Source organism: Calidris pugnax, unplaced genomic scaffold (assembly GCF_001431845.1).
Source record: "Calidris pugnax isolate Ruff unplaced genomic scaffold, ASM143184v1 scaffold175, whole genome shotgun sequence".
NCBI classification, from domain to species: domain Eukaryota; kingdom Metazoa; phylum Chordata; class Aves; order Charadriiformes; family Scolopacidae; genus Calidris; species Calidris pugnax.
The window spans coordinates 575,344-594,206 of record NW_015090888.1 but is presented as its reverse complement, the minus strand read 5'-3'; the positions used below and the strand labels follow the sequence as shown (position 1 = coordinate 594,206).

The 18,863-nt window shown below is 47.1% G+C and overlaps 1 protein-coding gene across 1 annotated transcript in view; it reads left to right on the top strand.

The window, feature by feature from the left end:
• EPHA1 (EPH receptor A1) overlaps positions 1 to 17,668 on the top strand; it is a 40,317-nt gene extending 22,649 nt beyond the window's left edge. Inside the window, exons 5-18 of the mRNA XM_014947563.1 lie at positions 3,702 to 3,857; positions 5,050 to 5,382; positions 6,645 to 6,769; positions 6,877 to 7,036; positions 9,585 to 9,681; positions 10,470 to 10,525; positions 10,798 to 10,920; positions 11,024 to 11,209; positions 11,636 to 11,697; positions 12,818 to 13,027; positions 13,676 to 13,825; positions 14,910 to 15,103; positions 15,395 to 15,550; positions 16,605 to 17,668. Of these exons, the coding sequence (XP_014803049.1) occupies positions 3,702 to 3,857; positions 5,050 to 5,382; positions 6,645 to 6,769; positions 6,877 to 7,036; positions 9,585 to 9,681; positions 10,470 to 10,525; positions 10,798 to 10,920; positions 11,024 to 11,209; positions 11,636 to 11,697; positions 12,818 to 13,027; positions 13,676 to 13,825; positions 14,910 to 15,103; positions 15,395 to 15,550; positions 16,605 to 16,683 (2,087 nt within the window). The 3' untranslated portion in view covers positions 16,684 to 17,668. The remainder of the gene's footprint in view (positions 1 to 3,701; positions 3,858 to 5,049; positions 5,383 to 6,644; positions 6,770 to 6,876; positions 7,037 to 9,584; positions 9,682 to 10,469; positions 10,526 to 10,797; positions 10,921 to 11,023; positions 11,210 to 11,635; positions 11,698 to 12,817; positions 13,028 to 13,675; positions 13,826 to 14,909; positions 15,104 to 15,394; positions 15,551 to 16,604) is intronic.
• The last annotated feature ends 1,195 nt before the right edge of the window (positions 17,669 to 18,863 follow it).

Sequence of the window (18,863 nt, the reverse complement as noted above, 5' to 3'; positions counted from 1 at the left end):
CCGCGCCCCGCCGGTCTCCCCGCTGCTCCCACCCCCGGACCAGCCGGGCGCTCCGGGGGAGGCTTCGCACCGCCTTCGGGGCGGGGACGGGCACGGCGGCCCCCCCTCCCCCGGGAAAGCGCTGGTGCCGCCGGGGCGCCTCGCCGGTGCTGTGCGGCCACCTGCTGGCCGCTGCCGGCAAAGGCGGGTGCGTGGGCCCCGGTGGCCGCGGCGGGGGAGCCGAGGCGCCGGGCGCCGCCACCGCAGCGCTTGGTGCGGTTAGGCGGCGGCGGCGGGGAACCGGGGGCGGGTCGTGGCGGCCGGGGCCTGGGGGCTCCGACCTGAGGCGCCGGGACCGCTCCCTCTCGGCCCCCCGGGGGCTCTCCCTGGTTGCGGGGCTGCGCTCCCAAGGCGGCGGTCGGGTCGGGGCCGGCCTGGGCTTGTGCGTCCCGGCGGGCCGGGCCGGGATGGCCTCTTGCCTGGTGCCCCCGCGCTGCGCCTCAGCCCGCCCAACGGGCCCGGGCCCGGGGCTGAGGCCGCCCTGGCGTCTGGGTCCTGCAGGCAGCTGGGTGCCGCGATCCTACCTACACCTCCTGCCCCCCTGTGTTTTCATGGAATCACAGGATGGTTCGGGTTGGAAGGGACCTTAAAGATCATCCAGTTCCACCCCCCCCTGCCCTGGGCAGGGACACCTCCCACCAGACCAGGTTGCTCAAAGCCCCATCCAGTCTGGCCTTGAGCCCCTCCAGGGATGGGGCAGCCACAGCTTCTCTGGGCAGCCTGTTCCAGTGCCTCACCACCCTCACAGGAAAGAATTTCCTCCTAATATCTAATCTAAATTTCCCCTTTTTCAGTTTAAAACCATTACCCCTCATCCTATCACTACACTCCCTGATAAAGAGTCCCTCCCCATCTCTCCTGTAGGCCTCCTTTAGCTACTGGAAGGCTGCTATAAGGTCTCCCCGGAGCCTTCTCTTCTCCAGGCTGAACAACCCCAAGTCTCTCAGCCTGCCCCCATAGCAGAGATGCTCCAGCCCCTCTGATCGTCTTCGTGGCCCTCCTCTGGACCCATTCCAACAGGTCCATGTCCTTCCTGTGCTCAGGACTGTAGATCTGGATGCAGTACTCCAGGTGGGGTCTCACCAGAGCAGAGTAGAGGGGCAGAACCCCTCTACTCAACACCCTCCCTCAACCTGCTGACCACACTTCTTTTGGTGCAGCCCAGGATGTGGTTGACTTTCTGGGCGGCCAGCGCACATTGTGGCTCATGTGCATCTCATCCAACAGTTTACTGGTCTAGACACGACCTCAGGGGATGTGACCTCGGTCCGGCCGTCTGGTTCCTGCTCCATAACCTGGGTTTGTCCCTTCACTCGGATGTCTCCTGTGCAGTTCTCTCCCTGCACTTCTTTCTCCCTGCCAGGCATGCTCTCCCCCTGCCAGGCAGCTCTCCTACTTGAAGGACCTCAGCACCACTTTACAGAGTAAAGCAAGCGTGACCTGGGGGCTGGAGGAACAGTGGGGTCAGAGCTAACTGTTCTCGCAAAGGTTCCCAACCCCAAATTTCCCCTGTTAACTTGCTGAGTCTCTCAGCCTTGATAATAAGAGGATGTGTGTGTTGTCCCATATTTATGGAGGGTAGTATTGCCTGGGGAACATCAGAACCTCTGTGTTATATGAGTCTGTGGTCCTGCACTTGCTTTGTTTTTCATGTTGCTGTCAAATCTTTCCTGCAGCAAACTGGTCCAGTGTCAAGAATTTTGAAATCTTGTGCTGGAGCAAAATGGTAGGAGGCCCCAAAGCTTTCATCTTCACAGCAGCACGTAGAAGTGCTGTCAGTCGTGAGCAGCCTGGAGATCGGAGTAACTTTTCTTCATCTTGTCTATTTCTGAAGGAGGTGATTTATCTTGAATGTAAATGGAATCTCTTTGGGCTGGTGACAAGTGATGCTTGAGCCTCTTAATTCTTTCAACAACCTTTGCTGTCATTGACCACATAGTTGTGTGATTGTAGCTCAGAATGACAGACTTGTTCCTGACTGGTATTGCCTGAAATCAGGTGCTGGTTGCTCCTTCTTCTTCTTGTGAGTATTTGTCCTCTCTGTGCTCTTTAGGCTTAGCTGCTGCAAATCCTTTTGGTTTGTGTACTGTCATAGTATCCCCAAACGGCTGTGTGATGGTATTACTATGCAACTGGTAGGCCAGTTGACCTCATCCAGTGTTAATGGGACAGTCTGCCTGCCATCCCAGGGCAAGGAGGACCAATAGAAATGAGATTAAGCTAATTCTGTGATGATGACCTAGAGACAGCTCTTGATGTACAGTGAGGATGACTCTTCCTGAGACTGATGGTTAAGAGTCTTGTTTGCCCTTCAGAAATTTTTTTAGGCCCCTCAGGTATTCCTCTGTGTCATGTAGTAGGAATGGCTGGATTATTTTTTTTGTTTTCTGGATAAAGGATCATTTCCTATGCTATGCTCCACCACAGTAAGCCATTTCTGTCAGGCTTCTGAGTAGATGGCTTTGGTGTGTTCTCCATTGGGATCTCCTGAGGGATTACACAGGATGTTGTTGTTTTTATAGTGCAATATGAAAAGGGTCATTCCCTTGGTGCTCAAGTTAAATGCAAGGTGGTAGCCATGGCAGAAAATTACTGTATGGATTCCTCAACTATGTGATTAGTGATAGGTTGTTTGTTTCTTTAGTTTAAGAACATTTGTTAGATTTATGTAGCAGACGCCAGTAAAGCATTAAATTCACGGACTACTTCACCCTCCCTCACTCATTTCCTCCTGGGTACATGCCTACAGAGGTGAGGCACTGACCTTGAGATAACTGATAGACCAGTGCTCCTGTAGGTCAAGCTAATAGTAATGCATCAAAAAGAGTGTCAGATGTTATACTTGGGGAAAGATGAGACTGCTTATTTTTGTAGAACTGGAAATAGAAAGCATGTGGCACCTATTCTCTTGCAGTCTGTTGGTTCCATAGCTGGTTACACTCAGTGCTGTTAGGTGAACTGATAGTTATCTAAATACTCCCTAGGGCCCTGCTAGGTGGTGCTCTGGTACAACACCTGAAATCATAAAAGGTGCTTCTGCTAAAAAGCCCACTGGCTATCCCATATGAAGTCAGCAAGCAGAGAACTCTTGAGAAGTACAAGAACTTGGAGCCAGTGTTTACAGCTCCTATTTATGGTGTGGAAACCTTGAAGGGCAAGGTGGGGACCAGTCTGGGTTTATGTTGAAAGAAGTCTCTGAGATTGACGAGCATCTATACAGCATCTGTGAGGAATGAGATTCCTCCTTCTTCAGTCTACAAGTCCTATCATAATGTTGATCCAGCTCCTATTTATGGTGTGGAAACCTTGAAGGGCAAGGTGGGGACCAGTCTGGGTTTATGTTGAAAGAAGTCTCTTGAGATTGACGAGCATCTATACAGCATCTGTGAGGAATGAGATTCCTCCTTCTTCAGTCTACAAGTCCTATCATAATGTTGATCCAACCTTGAGTTTGTATCTCTTCCCTGTCTGCTCTGAGAAGATGATTGGTCTAAGTGACCTCCAGGGGTCTCTTCCAACCTAAGTATTTCAGTGAGCTAAGAAAGTGGAAGAAAAGCAAGCAGGTAAAGGAGTGTTCAAGAAAATGAATAAAACTGGTGGGTGGTTTCTTATTGATCTTGGTTTATTGTTGGTCTTATTTTGACTTGTTTGTCTCTTCACAGCCTGCCAGCGGGGATTCTACCGTCACTCCCTGGAGACTAAACAATGCCTGAAGTGTCCCCCCCACAGCTTGTCCAATGAGTCAGGGGCTACGTCTTGTCCCTGCAACGCAGGCTTCTACCGAGCACCTTCTGAGGGCCAGAACATTGCTTGCACCCGTGAGTTGGGGGTAGAGAAATCTATACAGGGTGGGGGATTAATTTATTGAGAGCAGCCGCACAAAGAAGAAGTTAGGGATTCTGGTGGACGAAAAATTACACAACATCTGGCCACGTGCGCTTGCCCAGACTGGCCAATTGTCTCCTCAGCTGCATAAAAAGCAGCGTGGCCATCAGGTCAAGGGAGGTGATTCTCTTCCTCTACTCTGTTCTCATGGACCCCACGCCATCCAGCTCTGGGGTCCCCAGTACAAGAGAGATAGGGACCTGTTAAAGTGAGTCCAGAAGAGGACCACAAAAATTATCAGAGTGCTAGAACACCTCTCCTAATGAAGACAGGCTGAGAGATGGGGGTTATTCAGCCTGGAGAAGAGAAGGCTTTGGGAAGATCTTATTGCAGCCTTTCAATATTTAAAGAGGGTATATAAGAAAGATGGAGAAAGACTTTTTACCAGGGCCTGTAGTGATAGGACAAGGGGCAATGGTTTTAAACTGAGAGTAGATTGAGATGGGACATACAGAAGAAATTTTTTACACTGAGGGTGGTGAGACACTGGAGCAGGTTGCCTAGAGAGATTGTGATTGCCCCATGTTCAGCCTGGAGAAGAGAAGGCTTTGGGAAGATCTTATTGCAGCCTTTCAATATTTAAAGAGGGTATATAAGAAAGATGGAGAAAGACTTTTTACCAGGGCCTGTAGTGATAGGACAAGGGGCAATGGTTTTAAACTGAGAGTAGATTGAGATGGGACATACAGAAGAAATTTTTTACACTGAGGGTGGTGAGACACTGGAGCAGGTTGCCTAGAGAGATTGTGATTGCCCCATGTTTGGAAGTGTTCAAGGTTAGGTTGGATGGGGATTTGAGCAACCTGATCTAGTAAAAGATGTTCCTACCCATGGCAGCGGGGTCAATCTTTAAAGATGATCTTTAAATATGATCTTTAAAGGTCCCTTTGAACCCGAATCATAGAACAATACGGGGTTGGAAGGGACCTCTGGAGATCATTCTGGGATTCTACAAACAAGGAGGTGGGAGGAAACAAAATGTTGGGAAAAGGGGATGAGAGATCAGAGAGGGAGAGGCTGGTGGGACAGAAGGCCCTGTTCGAAATGCATCAGCAGATGGGAAACTGTCACAGTACTTTGGGTATTAACACCTGGATCTAATACTTTCCTTCATGCTTCTTGCAGGCCCCCCCTCAGCTCCCCGCAATGTCAGCTTCTCCCTTATTGGCACGCAGCTGAGTCTGTGGTGGCAGCCACCCAGTGACCACGGTGGGAGGAAGGACCTGACTTACACAGTCTTCTGTCAGCGCTGCCATTTCCTGTCGTGTGAGCCGTGTGAGGCTGGTGTGGTGTTCTCCCCCAGTGCTTCTGGTCTCACTAAACCTAGTGTGGATGTGGACGGCCTAGAAGCTTACACCAACTACACATTTGCGGTGGAAGCCCATAATGGTGTCTCAGGAATGGGACCTGCTGCACAGAGAACTGCTCCAGCTGTCTGGGTCGCAGTCGGACATGCAGGTTAGCAGAAGCAGAGGGAAGTTCTTCCTGCTCATCAGGAAAAGGAATCTCTGTGAATGTTTAAGTTTTTCTCCATCTTCTCCTTCTGTCTGCTGTGTGTGTTGGTATGGTAGGATAAGAACCCTAAGGTACTTCTGCCTCTTCCATGTAAGGTCCATCAGTCATATTCCTCAGTCCATATTCCATCAGTCAAAAAATAATCATTACCCATCAAGAGCTATGAATCCACCAAGAACTTAACAGATATGAGGAGGATAAAGCCCTCCTTGTTACACATGAGTGTAGTCCAGCCTAAGTATTGTTACCTGTGGGACAGGAAGAACAGGGACTGTGGCTTGAAATATTTTCCATGACTCAGCTATTGCAAAAAAATCTGGCCAAATTCACAATCCGACACAATCCAGTGCTGTTAACTGGGAAAAGAAAGAAAGAAAAAAAGCAAGCAACTTTGAAAGCATGGATAAATAAGGATGTTAAAAACATGCAAGTTTCTGTAGTTTAACTTCAAGCTGGCTAGTTTTGCTGGCCTGTGAATACTTTCCAGAGTGCTGTGAAACATGATTATGGAAAAGTGACATCGCAGTGCTCAACAGCCCCTGGTGCTTTCCCCGAGTTCTGGTTTAGTGACAAAATACAACTTTTCTTCCTGACACTATGCGGGGGCAGCACAACTCTGAGCTAAAAAAGCAGAGCTACTTTTGGCTTGCCTCATCACTTCCCGCTGGTAATGAAGGACAAGGAGACAACCAGGCTTGACTCTTCAGTCCTTGCAGACTCTTGAGAATTATCTTTTTATTCATGAACAGCACGCAATTCCAGTCAGCTGAGAGATTTGGAGCATTGAATTTCACTGTACCCTTATGAAAATGAGGCTGCATTCATAAATCACATAGGATAGTTGCGTTACTGCTGCTGCAAGAGCATGAAATCCTAACAATTTTATTTCGATTCGAACATTTGCAGTGCAGTGCTAGATTAAATGTAATTTCTTGGAACGCTGATTTTGTTTTGAGGGCCAAACGAAATTATGCTTCTACTTCTGGGGTAGAAGCAAACTATTCATGGAAAGCAATTAACTGCAACCAGAGACCTCATTTCCTTTTTCACCGAGGAAGAGAAAGGCAAGGGAGTGGCGATGGCGATGAGAGTCAGTTCCAGTTGATATGACCAGGGAAGGAAAGAGTGAGATTCTGGTGAAGAGAGTGCCTCGTCTGCATGATATTTATATTTCTTCCTGATATTCTCTGTTCTCTCCCCTGCAGCTCCGGTGACAGTATCCCAGTTTATCCTGACACAAAGAGATGACAGTAGTCTTTCTGTCTCTTGGCTTGCCCCACGGCAGCGCAGCCGGACCTCAGTGGAGTATGAGGTCATGTTCTTTGAGAAGGTGGGGCCTGCCTTATTTATTCTTCCCCTTTTCGCCCCAAAGGGGTGGAAGTGTCCTCTTTGTCCAACGTGTTTTTTTGTTACTTGACGCTCTTGTGATTTCGGCAGGGAGAGGAGGCACGTTACACAGTGAAGCACCTTCTTGAGCCAAATGTCACCCTGACAGACCTGCAGCCAGACACAGCCTACTTGCTTCGTGTGAGATCCATCACACCCCTGGGACCTGGGCCCTACTCCCCGGAGCAGGAGTTCCGCACCCTTCCTCCAGGTAAAGGACAGCCACTGGTGTCTCCTCTGGGGGAAACTCACTTCTCCATCAGATTGTGTATTCACATCATATGCAGATCTCTTTTTGTATCCTGTTAGGTGTAAGGCACAGATACCACACTCCTGAGGTCCTTGTCACCAGGGCCAAGCCTGCTGCTTTGTAAAAATGTAGAATAATGAGACATTTGTCTCGTTTCCTTAGGGTCATATAAAATCCACGTGTACCTTCCCATTCAGAACTCGTCAGTCTCAGGTCTGTGTGTGGTACTGGCAAATTACTTACCAACTCTTCATCTAGTTCTCCTGAAAGACATTTTGATTCTGGCTAATGTTTCTGAGTTGGAGTGTTAGCAGAATGATTACCATATGCCTCCTTTTGTGTGAAAGTTACGAGTGAAAAGGAGAACTTACAAGGACCTCACCACTACTTTTTCCAGCTTTGTCATTTCCACTGTATGTAGTCCAGCCCCTGAATGTAGCTGCCCAAAAAGATGGTATGTGCTGCTGGAAAACGTTCTCTGTCAAAGAACGAAATGTAGAAGGCCAAGCTATTGAGGCCACAAGGAAGACCTTTCTCCTATGTCAAAGAACATCTCACACAGGCCTCACATCCAACCTCCTGTTTCCTTGAGTTACCCAGAGACTTCCCCTTTATCTAAAGTTTTCTATAGTGGAGTTTGTTCTCTTTTCATTCCACACATTCACATTCACATATCCTCCTATTGACCTTATGGATAATTTTAGAAATACATCCATTGAAACGATGCCTTTGAGCGGCACCGTTGAATGGTGCTGTTTTATTATAATGAAATAAGGACATGGAAGAAAGCAAAGGCATACCTTGATGTAACTAAATAGTTAAATTAACTGTGTAAAAGCTGATAAAGTGGTTGTGATACCACAATTGGAATGTAATTTAAAGATGGGGCTTTTTTTGGCACAGGAGAGTTTGGTAAAATTTTCATGAAGTCACAATGCCAAATGATGAATGATGACATAAGAGATATTTAACCGACAGAATAATTTACCCCAAAGGTTCTGTGGAAAATATGTTAGTTAACATGAACCTTAAACGGTTTTGATTATAAAAGGACATGTTAGAAAATACTTTCATCAAGATTGTGCTTTTTTAAAATAAAAGTTGATCACCTTATCATGCCAAGACAAAGGTATTTTGAATATGAATGGGATTAAAAAGAAGTGTCAGCAAGGTTTCATTTGGTGGGAGTCCTTCTTTGATAATAGTAGGCGTTGTTTAGCTGCAATAGGCTAGGGATATTAGGGGAACAAGCTTTGCAGGGAGAGGCATTTTTAAAAAAAAAATGAATTTGAGAATTTAGATCCCTTAATTTCCTGCAGAGTGCTACCTACCTAAAAGCTTGTCCATTTTATTAATGAAATACGTTCGAAATCTTGACTTTTTGATTTTAACAAAAAAGAACATTAGCTCTGCCTCTTGATTTCTGCTTGACTGATTTTTAATAATTTTAGTGGGATGAGTCAGCATCAAATTGAGCAAGAATAACAAGTGTTAATTAGGCTTTACGGATGCTGACCATTGGACTGGATGTTAGGAAACACTTCCAGACGCAGTTGTCTGTGCCACACAAGCTGTTCCTTGCTTTAAAATCTGCTCATTTATTGAAACAATTTCCTTAGGAATACTCTTTCTTTTGGATCTTTTCCTGAATCTCTTTAAGGGAAAATATTAAAAAAATGTAGATTCTCATTAGATGTGGATATAAACACTTTTCAGTAACGTATTTTTGATTTTTTAAATAGGTTTTTAAGCTATGGGAGATAAGGTTTAAAAACACATAGTTTACCAACAGAGGTCATTTAGCATTTCCTCTGATGAATTCAAATATGTACTGTATAGAAATGGATGGCTTTAGCTTAAGAATCTAAATGGCAGAAGACAGCCTGTGTTACGTGAACACTACCTGAACACTGTCCAGCCACAAATGGAACCACCTGAAGCTTAGTTTTAATAAAACAGGAATATGATGTTAGACTGCAAATTCGTGAGTCAGTACCTGCTTGTTTCAAAAGTCCTAAGCAGACAGGCAAAGGTAATTAGGCAAAGGACCAACCCCAGATACTGATGAAAGGGGAGGGGAAAATTAATAAACAAGAAGAGGGTAAAGTTAGATTGCTGGGGAAAATCATGTCTTTGCTGTGCCATTGTCTAAATCGGCTCCTGAGCAGGAAGAAGGGTCTGATCTGAAAGAGTAGTTGGAGAGGAGTGGGAGGAAAAGAACAGCTGTTCTTCATTTTTGAAAGTATCATGGAATTTATGTGGGCATAGGGATAAATTACTGAACTAGAAGACCAAAACTGTAGATAAGAGTCAACCAGATACCCACCAGAAGGTTCTCTGTGCACACAAATAACAGTATAATAGGACTCACATCTGGTGGCTCTGCTGTTTGGAAGACAAATAGCCATAGCTTACCTAATGCCATTTGCTGGCAGAAGCTGGTTCCTACATTCCAGACAAATAGTTATTGGTCTTTTAAGTGATATGGCCTTTCTCTTTGTTTCTGCAGACACGGGAGCTCTGTCTGGTGGAGTCATAGTCTCTATTATCTTCGGAGTTCTACTATTTATTGGGCTGCTTGTGGGACTTTTCATCTTTCGACGAAAGTAAGTGTTAATTTTTGGTAGTGAAAAAGGTGTGGATGTAGGAATAACGGAGCTACAGGAGCTTGAGGAAGGGAGGAAGGTCCTCGCAGGATATTGGATAGGTAGAGGTTAGTTAGAGAAGAAGGAGACCAGTGTGCTGCAGCAAGATGGAATGAGTCTTACAACTAATTTGAATTAGCAGGATTGGAAGGTAATTTGGAGGATGCCTGTAAGATAACACTTGCTGCCGAGGACAGAGGAAAATGTGGTGATTCCTCAGTTTTTTTATGATCCAGCACTCTCATACTGTTACCATGGCAGATTAATAAAAATATTGTTATGGTATAATCATTTCTATAGCTGCTGATCAATTAAGTGGGAAATACATGTATCCAGTAATTTAAAAACATTTTCCATATACCATTACTTTAGTGGTCCTCTACCCAGATACAAAATTCTGCTTCCTTTCTAAATGTCTATAAGGCTGCTAATGGCTCGGTTTTAAGAAGATCAGGTATTGTGCTGAAAGCATATAGAAAACATAAAATAAATAGAAATATATCTGCAATTCAGCAAGCAGAAGGGTGAACAAAGCTACCTGCATGGAAACAAAGCTCCATTTCTAAATGTAAAAGAATCCTCACATTTTCTTGCTAGCTGCACTCTACCAAGTCGGTCAACTGTCTGGTTCCGCTTTGCTCTGCACTACCCTGAACTCTGTCCCTGACCAACTAGAGCAGACACCCTGAAAGTCTTGGTTTTCTCTTTGCAGACCATTTTTATTTTCATGACTGCTTCTTGTGTTCCAGGCGGGCTCGTCGGAGACAAGCACGGCCAGATTACAATACTTCAGGCTTTGATCGAGGTGAGCTTCAAATGAGTAGAACCAGGGAGAAGCCTGGAATGGGTTGGAAGGAAGCAAAAGAAACGGTAGTTTAAAACCAGACACTGGCAAGGATTTTTTGATGTAATTTGCCTCTTCCCATAACAGCTCTAGTCCTCAGTGTATGTTTGGTGGATTTGTTTACCACCACTGTTAGAATCCCATGGATTCACTTCTGCTTCTGTAGCTTTGCCCTACAAAGCTTGCCAAAGACTTGACAGTCTAATTTGTTCTTTTGTTTCCCTTTACCATAGAGAAGGTCTGGTTGAAGCCCTATGTAGACCTGCAACCATATGATGACCCCAGCAGGGGTGTGCTGGAGTTCACCAAGGAACTGGATGTCTCTTGTGTCACTATGGAGAATGTGATTGGAGAGGGTGAGTTACTTGTTGCTCTCCCCATCTTTCAGTTCTCCCACACTGTTATTTTGCTGCCTATTTGTGAGTTCCTCCGTGACCTTTTGCCTCTGGTTGTCCTCAGGGGAGTTTGGGGAGGTTTATCGAGGGTCCCTGCGACTGCCAGGGAAAGAACGTATCGTGGTTGCCATCAAGACCCTGAAGTCGACATATTCAGACTCACAGTGGTGGAACTTTTTGCGCGAAGCAACAATTATGGGGCAATTCAATCACCCGAACATTGTGCGTCTGGAAGGAGTTGTCACCAAAAGTAAGTGTGGGAGAGAGTCCTGGAATGAGAGCAGAAACTGGCACGTTTCTCGGGCATTTCTTAGAGAGGATGCTGTCAGAGAGGTTTTGTTTGGAGAAGACATACATTGTCATGTCACCCTGTGGCAGAGAATGAGGAAGGGGAGGAGAGGTGTGGATTTCCAACAGAGTCATGAGGCGGTGCTGGGAGAGGTCTTGGGTTGGTGAGTGGATGAGAAGTTGGGGTGCTGTAAAGATATAGGTATAACATAAGGAGGAATACAAGATCATTGGGGGAGGTCTAAATATTAGGGTCAGCCAGTTGTGCCAGTGGAGTGGGGGTGTTGGCTGGGGTTGAATGTGGTTTTCTATGTTGGGGCAATGTGGAGAACATTGAAAAGCAAGAGTAGAATTGCAAAAAGGCTGACACCTTCCTGTCTTCCTCAAGGGAGACCAATGATGATCATCACTGAATATATGGAGAATGGAGCGCTGGATACCTTCCTCCGGGTGAGATATTCCAATCTGTAATTGGCTTATGTGCTGCTGGAACTTGCACTTGACCTGGATTTAGGACCCTAAGAGAACATCCACTTATATTCTCCTCACTAACATTTCCAGCAGCTGAAGCTTGATGCCAGCCAGTTTGCTCAGTGTCCAGAGTGCTGCCTTTGGTAGTTGAAGTGCAGGTGCCTAACAATGACTCTGGAGATCACCACTAATCTCTTACTGAGAACCTGTTGGGTCCTTTGGGCTGCAGCTTTGCCTTTTTGCTTGTTCACCAATGCCCACTTTCGCAAGTTGATAAGGCCAGTAACTAGAAACTTCAATTTAGGTATTTGCATATGGCTTACCTTTTACTCAGTAAGGGTCTAAGACGGTGATTTAGGTCATCCTAAGACAGGTGCTTAATGGCTATGGAGATGAAAGACTCCATAAGCCATACTGAATGACAACTTTGACTGGTCCTGGGCTGCATCAAAAGATGCCAGCAGGTCCAGAGAGGTGATTCTTCCGCTTTACTCTGCTCTGATGAGACCTCACCTGGAGTATTGTGTGCAGGTCTGGAGCCCTCAATATAGGAAAGATATGGACCTGATGGAGCGGGTCCAGAGGAGGGCCACGAGGATGATCAGGGGGTTGGAGCACCTCTGCTACGAGGACAGGCTGAGGGAGCTGGGGTTGTTCAGCCTGAAGAAGAGGAGGCTCCTGGGACACCTGATAGCAGCCTTCCAGTACCTGAAGGGAGCCTACAGGAAGGCTGGGGAGAACCTGTTTACAAAGGCCTGTAGTGACAGGACGAGGGGCAATGGCTTCAAGCTGGAGGGGAACAGATTTAGACTGGAGATTAGGAGAGGGTTCTTCACTGTGAGGGTGGTGGAGCACTGGAACAGGTTGCCCAGGGAGGTGGTTGAGGCCCCATCCCTGGAGATATTCAAGGAGAGGCTCGATGAGGCCCTGGGCAACCTGGTCTAGTTGGGGGTGTCCCTGCTGACTGCGGGGGGGTCGGACTAGATGACCTTTGGAGGTCCCTTCCGGCCTGGGCAATTCTATGATTCTATGAGTCTATGAAACAAAGCAGATTGATGTCAGTTGACCGGGATCTTCTCTCACTTCTTTTTCCATGCAGGAGAATGAGGAAAAATTTAGCCCTGTGCAGCTTGTGAGCATGCTGCAGGGAATAGCCTCTGGCATGACCTACCTTTCAGAACACAACTATGTGCACCGGGATCTGGCCGCTCGCAACATCCTGGTGACACGCAGTCTTCAGTGCAAGGTGTCTGACTTTGGTCTCTCCCGGATATTAGAGAACGATTCAGAGGGAACCTATGAAACCAAGGTAATGCAGAAACAATCTCTCAGTCCTGTAAATGAACTGTACTCTCAGTGGGGGTGACATTCTGCCAGGTAAGAATGGCAGAATTTCTTCACAATAGGAAACACCAGGCTGGGGGAAGATAGGGATGGAAAATCCCTGAGGAAAACCCATAGTAAAACTGCAAGTCACAGTGTGGATGATTCAGAAGGTGGTACTTTTCTGTCTGGAGTCCATGTTGATTTTATTGGCTAAGAGATTGAGAGGGATGGTGGTTTTAAAATGACAAGCAAAATGAGAGATCTGGTCTTTTGGGCTCAATTAACTAAATCTGGCTTTGAAGATAGCCCTGCTGTGATCAGGGGTTTGGAATAGAGACATCTGAAGGTCCCTTTCCATGGAAGTTCCAGTGATTCTAATGTCTAGCGTCATTCAAAGCAGGGCTGTGACTGATGTCAGGCTCTCACTCCCACAGCAGTGGATTTGCATAGTGTTCAACTGAACAGAAGGCTTAAACTCATTTACTTTCCAAGAATGTTTCTCTGCTTTTGGGAAGTTTCCCCAGGGGTGGTTAAAGTGGGCTCAGGCTTTGTAAGCTCCTTGCCTGAAAGCACTGGAGAAGCACAACTCACTGGTACACGCTGAACGCGCTATGTCTCTGCTCTTTCACAGGGGGGTAAGATTCCCATCCGATGGACGGCCCCAGAGGCCATTGCTCATCGGATTTTCACCTCAGCCAGTGATGTCTGGAGCTTTGGAATTGTCATGTGGGAGGTGCTGTCGTTTGGTGACAAGCCATACGGGGACATGTCCAATCAAGAGGTAACAGACACTGACCTCAAGCGCTGATTTAAAAAAATGAACATGTCACGTAGATCCAGCTTTTGTAGAGTTCCCTCAGCCTGCAGTCTTGACATTCTTTTGAAAGCATAGCTTCTACGTTTCCTTCCCTGCTAAAAATCAATGCAACCAAGTCAAGCAGTAAGTGTTTGGGCCTCTGAACTATGTTCAGGTGTCAACAGCAGTGAGCCAAATTAAGGACTGGTTAAATTAGCCATGGCCTTTGTGTCTGGAAATGTTCTCTGTTGGTTTCTTCGTCCTCTGGCTCTGGAGTGGTATGTCTGGTCTCATTCTAGGTTCAGCACATCTGTGAGGCTAGCACATGTTACTGAAATTATTTCTCAGAGTCTGGTTCCCCTTTTCTCACCAGGCCTGTGCCAGAATCATTTGGTCCTCACTTCTGGTCCTCACTCAGCCTGGAGAAGAGAAGGCTCCAGGGAGACCTTATCCAGCCTTCCAGTACCTAAAAGGGACCTATAGGAGAAATGGGGAAGGACTCTTTATGAGGGAGTGTAGTGATAAGATGAGGGGTAACAGTTTTAAACTGAAAGAGAGGAAATTTAGATTAGATATTAGGAAGAAATTTTTTCCTGTGAGGGTGGTGAGACACTGGAAAGGGGTGACCAGGGAAGTTGGGAGTGCCCCATCCCTGGAAGTGTTCAAGACCAGGCTGGATGGGGCTTTGAGCAACCTGGTCTGGTGGGAGGTGTCCCTGCCCATGGCAGGGAGGTTGGAGCTAGATGATTTTTAATGTTCCTTCCAACCCAAACCATTCTATGATTCTATGATTCTCATGAACGTGTGCCCTGAATGACAAATGGGAGCTAAGCTAGAGAAGGGTTGAAAGTACATGCATATGTCACTTCACTTTTTGACATCCCTTAGGTGTCCTGATCCTTTGCTGTGCTGCCCATACCCTATTTCCTACACAAGTGATCTGCTTCAACCCCTCCCTGACTGCACGCTGTGCAAAATCATCAACTGCTTGCTCTGAGCCTACAGAGGTCTCTTGCTCCTCTTTCACACTCTCTGTTCTCAGCCAGATTTCTCTCTGTTCTCCGTGTAGGTGATGAAAAGCTTAGAGGATGGGTGCCGGCTCCCCCCACCCGTCGACTGCCCATCTATCCTCTACGAGCTCATGAAGAGCTGCTGGTCACACGATCGGATGAGGAGGCCTCATTTTCAGGAAATCCGGGCCCAGCTGCAACATTTCATCTCAAGTCCCCATCTTCTCCGGCCCGTTGCAGACTTTGATCCCAGGTAAGCAGGCTATCACTGGAGGAGGGGAGGTTAACTGGGAGATTTTCACCTCCCTGTCTCCAGCAGGAGGAGAGGTGGTGCTAGCAGTGCAGGCTGGCAAGAGGTGGAAGATAGTAGTCATCTCTCTGTCATGGTGACAGAGGGCATAGACCTGGGCAGTCTGACCTCACCCTGCAGAGAGCAGATCAGTTGGCCTAGCCCTGGCAGAGGTGCTTGCCCTTTAGCTACTCTCTCATAGTGATGGCCATTTAAGGTAGTTGCCTGGCTAATGGTGGTTTTGTCTGTCTTTAGGGTGACGCTGCGGCTCCCCAGCTGCAGCGGCTCCGACGGGATCCCCTATCGATCCATCCCCGAGTGGCTGGAATCCATTCGCATGAAGCGCTACATCTCCAACTTCCGCACTGCTGGCCTGGACACCATGGAGTCCATTCTGGAGCTCACTGCTGAGTAAGGACAGGCTAAGGTCCCACAGGGCACCCTGGGCTATGCTACAACTAGCTGTGTCTGTCCCTGTGTTATCTATCTCAACAGGCACACCTGGAAGGCTTCTCTCCATCCTTCTCTCTGGCTTCTTGCCCTAAAAGGGAAGAATCAGCCCAAACTGTGAGACTAATTCCCTGTCTGTCCATGCTTGAGGCTCTTCAGGGGTCTGAGCTGCTCTGAACTCCTATCATAGAATCATAGAATTGCCCAGGCCGGAAGGGACCTCCAAAGGTCATCCAGTCCGACCTCCCCGCAGTCAGCAGGGACACCCCCAACTAGACCAGGTTGCCCAGGGCCTCATCGAGCCTCTCCTTGAATATCTCCAGGGAAGGGGCCTCAACCACCTCCCTGGGCAACCTGTTCCAGTGCTCCACCACCCTCACAGTAAAGAACCCCAATCAGACACAAACAGCAAGGGAAAGCCATAGAGGCCAGACAGTTCTCTAACATGAACCAACTCCTCACCCTTGTAGGACTTCATAAGATAATTTTCTTGCCTTGAATTCAGGATGGGGTAGCGTTATTCCCCCACCACCACCATCAGCCAGACACTGTTCTGTCATAAAGTCCTTCTGGGCACCTTAGAAGGCCTCAGTTCAGATGCTTTACCAACACAGCCGTGTTCTGCTGTGGGTTGGGGATGTACAGCCAGCTCCAACCAGGGCAGTTACATGAAACAAACAAGCAGGCACAGTGCAGGGACAGGCCTGCTAAAGGGTTGAGACACGTCCCATTTCACAAGCTGACATGGACACAGTCATGATATAATGGGAGCACAGGCCCAGTCAGGAGGTGGGACAAGCCAATTGAGTGGGTGGGCAGAGGTAGCCAGAGAAGGGCAGGAACTTCTAGAAGTTTCTTCCCTCTAGAGAAAAGGTCGGCATAGTAGGAGGCACTGAGGGAAAGTAAGCTTTCTGAACTGATGCTTGGTAACTGCTTCTGCTCTTATCCACGTCCCAATCCCCAAGAAACAAGAACAGCAATTAATTTTTTTCCTTTCCTTTCCCGTTTCCTTCAGGGACTTGAAACAGATGGGAGTGTCACTTCCAGGCCACCAGAAGAGGATCCTGTGTAGCATCCAAGGCTTTAAGGAGTGATCAGCCGTTGCTCTCTTGAGCTTGCTAAATGCCCATTCTTACCAGATATCACTTGGAATCATTCCTATGGCAATTGCTTCCAAATGAGTGACTGGGACGAGCAAAGCAAAACAACCAGAACTGGAAAGGCTTCTGAGGCAACACCACCTGCTCTCATTTCTGTTGCCCTTTGCTTCGGCTCTACAGTGGCCACCAGTATGTTTCAGAGCACTGGTCTTAGAAACTGTTCTCAGCCCTGTCTTCCGTAGCCCGTTCTGTGCAGCAATAAGTCATCCCTCTAGTCCACATACTGGAGTTTCAGACCCTCAGTATATCACACGGAAACATAAGGATACATACAGAGTGAGTTGGAGGCAGTGGATAATGTTTTAAGTTTGGAGATGAGGGTTCAGGGAGACTGGGCCATTCAGAGAACACGCACAAGGACACAGAGATGGAGAGACTGGGCCCGTTGGCTCCTTGGCCTACATCCCTTCTCACTTCAGCAGCCTTCTGTCTGCCTTGTTTCACAACACCAACAAACTATTCAGTCTTTCACGAGGCTCCTGGTAAGGGATATGTGTTTGTTTTGTTTTGTTTTGTTAATTCAGCTATTCTTGCCTTAAACACCAACTGGTGGTGTACTTCTTTCTTTGGAGGAGAAGCTGGGAGTAGCAGCACACCCTGCTGTAACTTGTGTGATCCTGTAAGCTCAGCACCTTGCTGTTTTGCACAAGCACACTTCAGCCGGGAGATGTACATCTCTCCAACCTGCTCGATACCTTTACTTGTGCCATGGACAGAAAACCCTTTACATACCCATTTTCCTCTGCCCCTTTTTAAAAGAGACAATAGTGTTGTTTGGCTGGATAGGGTATTTGTAACAGAAAAATGTGTAGGTGGTCTGTCTTATTCCTTCTCTATGGAGGAAATGTTATTATTTATCAGAGCTCAAGACAATTATAGACTGTAAATAATATTTTGTAAATAAACCTGTGGCAGGGCAGGCTGTGTTGGAGTTCTCTGGCTTATTTCAAATATGAGCAGGACCTTTGCTATAGCACGTTACAAGTTCCAGCAGGGTTTAGTCGTTTCAGCCAATGGTTATTTGTCCATTTAACTGCAGATTTCATGTGGAAATGCAGTTGCACTAGGATTAAAAGATACACACGCAGCTGGACACTTCAGACTTTTTCCTGTAAGCCCAGTTACAGCTGTATCCACCCATTACCCAAGTCCATCTTTTTACAGCTTCTGTGTTTACCCCCTGAACCATGAGAAATATTAGAAGCTACTGCTTGTAGTTTAATGAAATTTCACTGAATTTAGAGTTGGAAGGGACCATAGAGATCATCTAGTCCAACTCCCCTGCTGAAGCAGGATTGCCCAGAGCTAGAGCATGTTACTCAGGAGCATCCAGGTGGGTCTTGAAAATCTCCAAGGAAGGGGACTCCACACCCTCCCTGGGCAGCCTGTTCCAGGGCTCTGTCACCCTCACCGTGAAGAAGTTTCTCCTCATATTTGAGTGGAACCTCTTATGTTCCAACTTGTGCCCGTTGCCCCTCGTCCTCTCACTGGGAACCAGTGAAAAGAGTCTGGCTCCCTCCTCCTTCAACCCTCCCTTGAGATACTTGTAGGCATTGATAAGGTCTAAATGCATGTGAGTACTGGTTCCTTCTGCTGCAGAACAGAGTGTCTGGGGTGGGGAGGGAGGAAAAAAGTCTCTCTAGTTTTCCTATGTCTTTCTTATACCTGTGAAGCGTAGTCACCTCAAGGTGTATTTTTCAGTGCTTGAGCTAAGTGTAGGTTATGAAGGTTGGTGAAGAAGGTGAGTGCTAGTCATGCAGCAATCAGTTACTTGCTGTAGATAGCTATCAGTGTTTGTATAATTGTACAATGCTCCGAATTCTTAAGGCTATCAATTAACACTCCTGCTCCTGGGAAGGTTCTTGCTTACCCATAAATGACAGAGGAGTTAAGGAGCAGAGCTCTAAAGACCTGTAAGCAAGAAGGCAGGTGTCCGTTCAACACGAGCAGTGGTGGAGTACACACGAGGAACCATGGCTATATCAGCTGCTCACGTCACTGCAACTGTAGTAAGGGATACAGCTGATAAGATAAGCTCTTCCTGTGAGTCTTGTTAGTCTATCAGTAAGTTCACTCTTAGTAATAGGTGTCTTTCACGTGAAGTACAGATAATA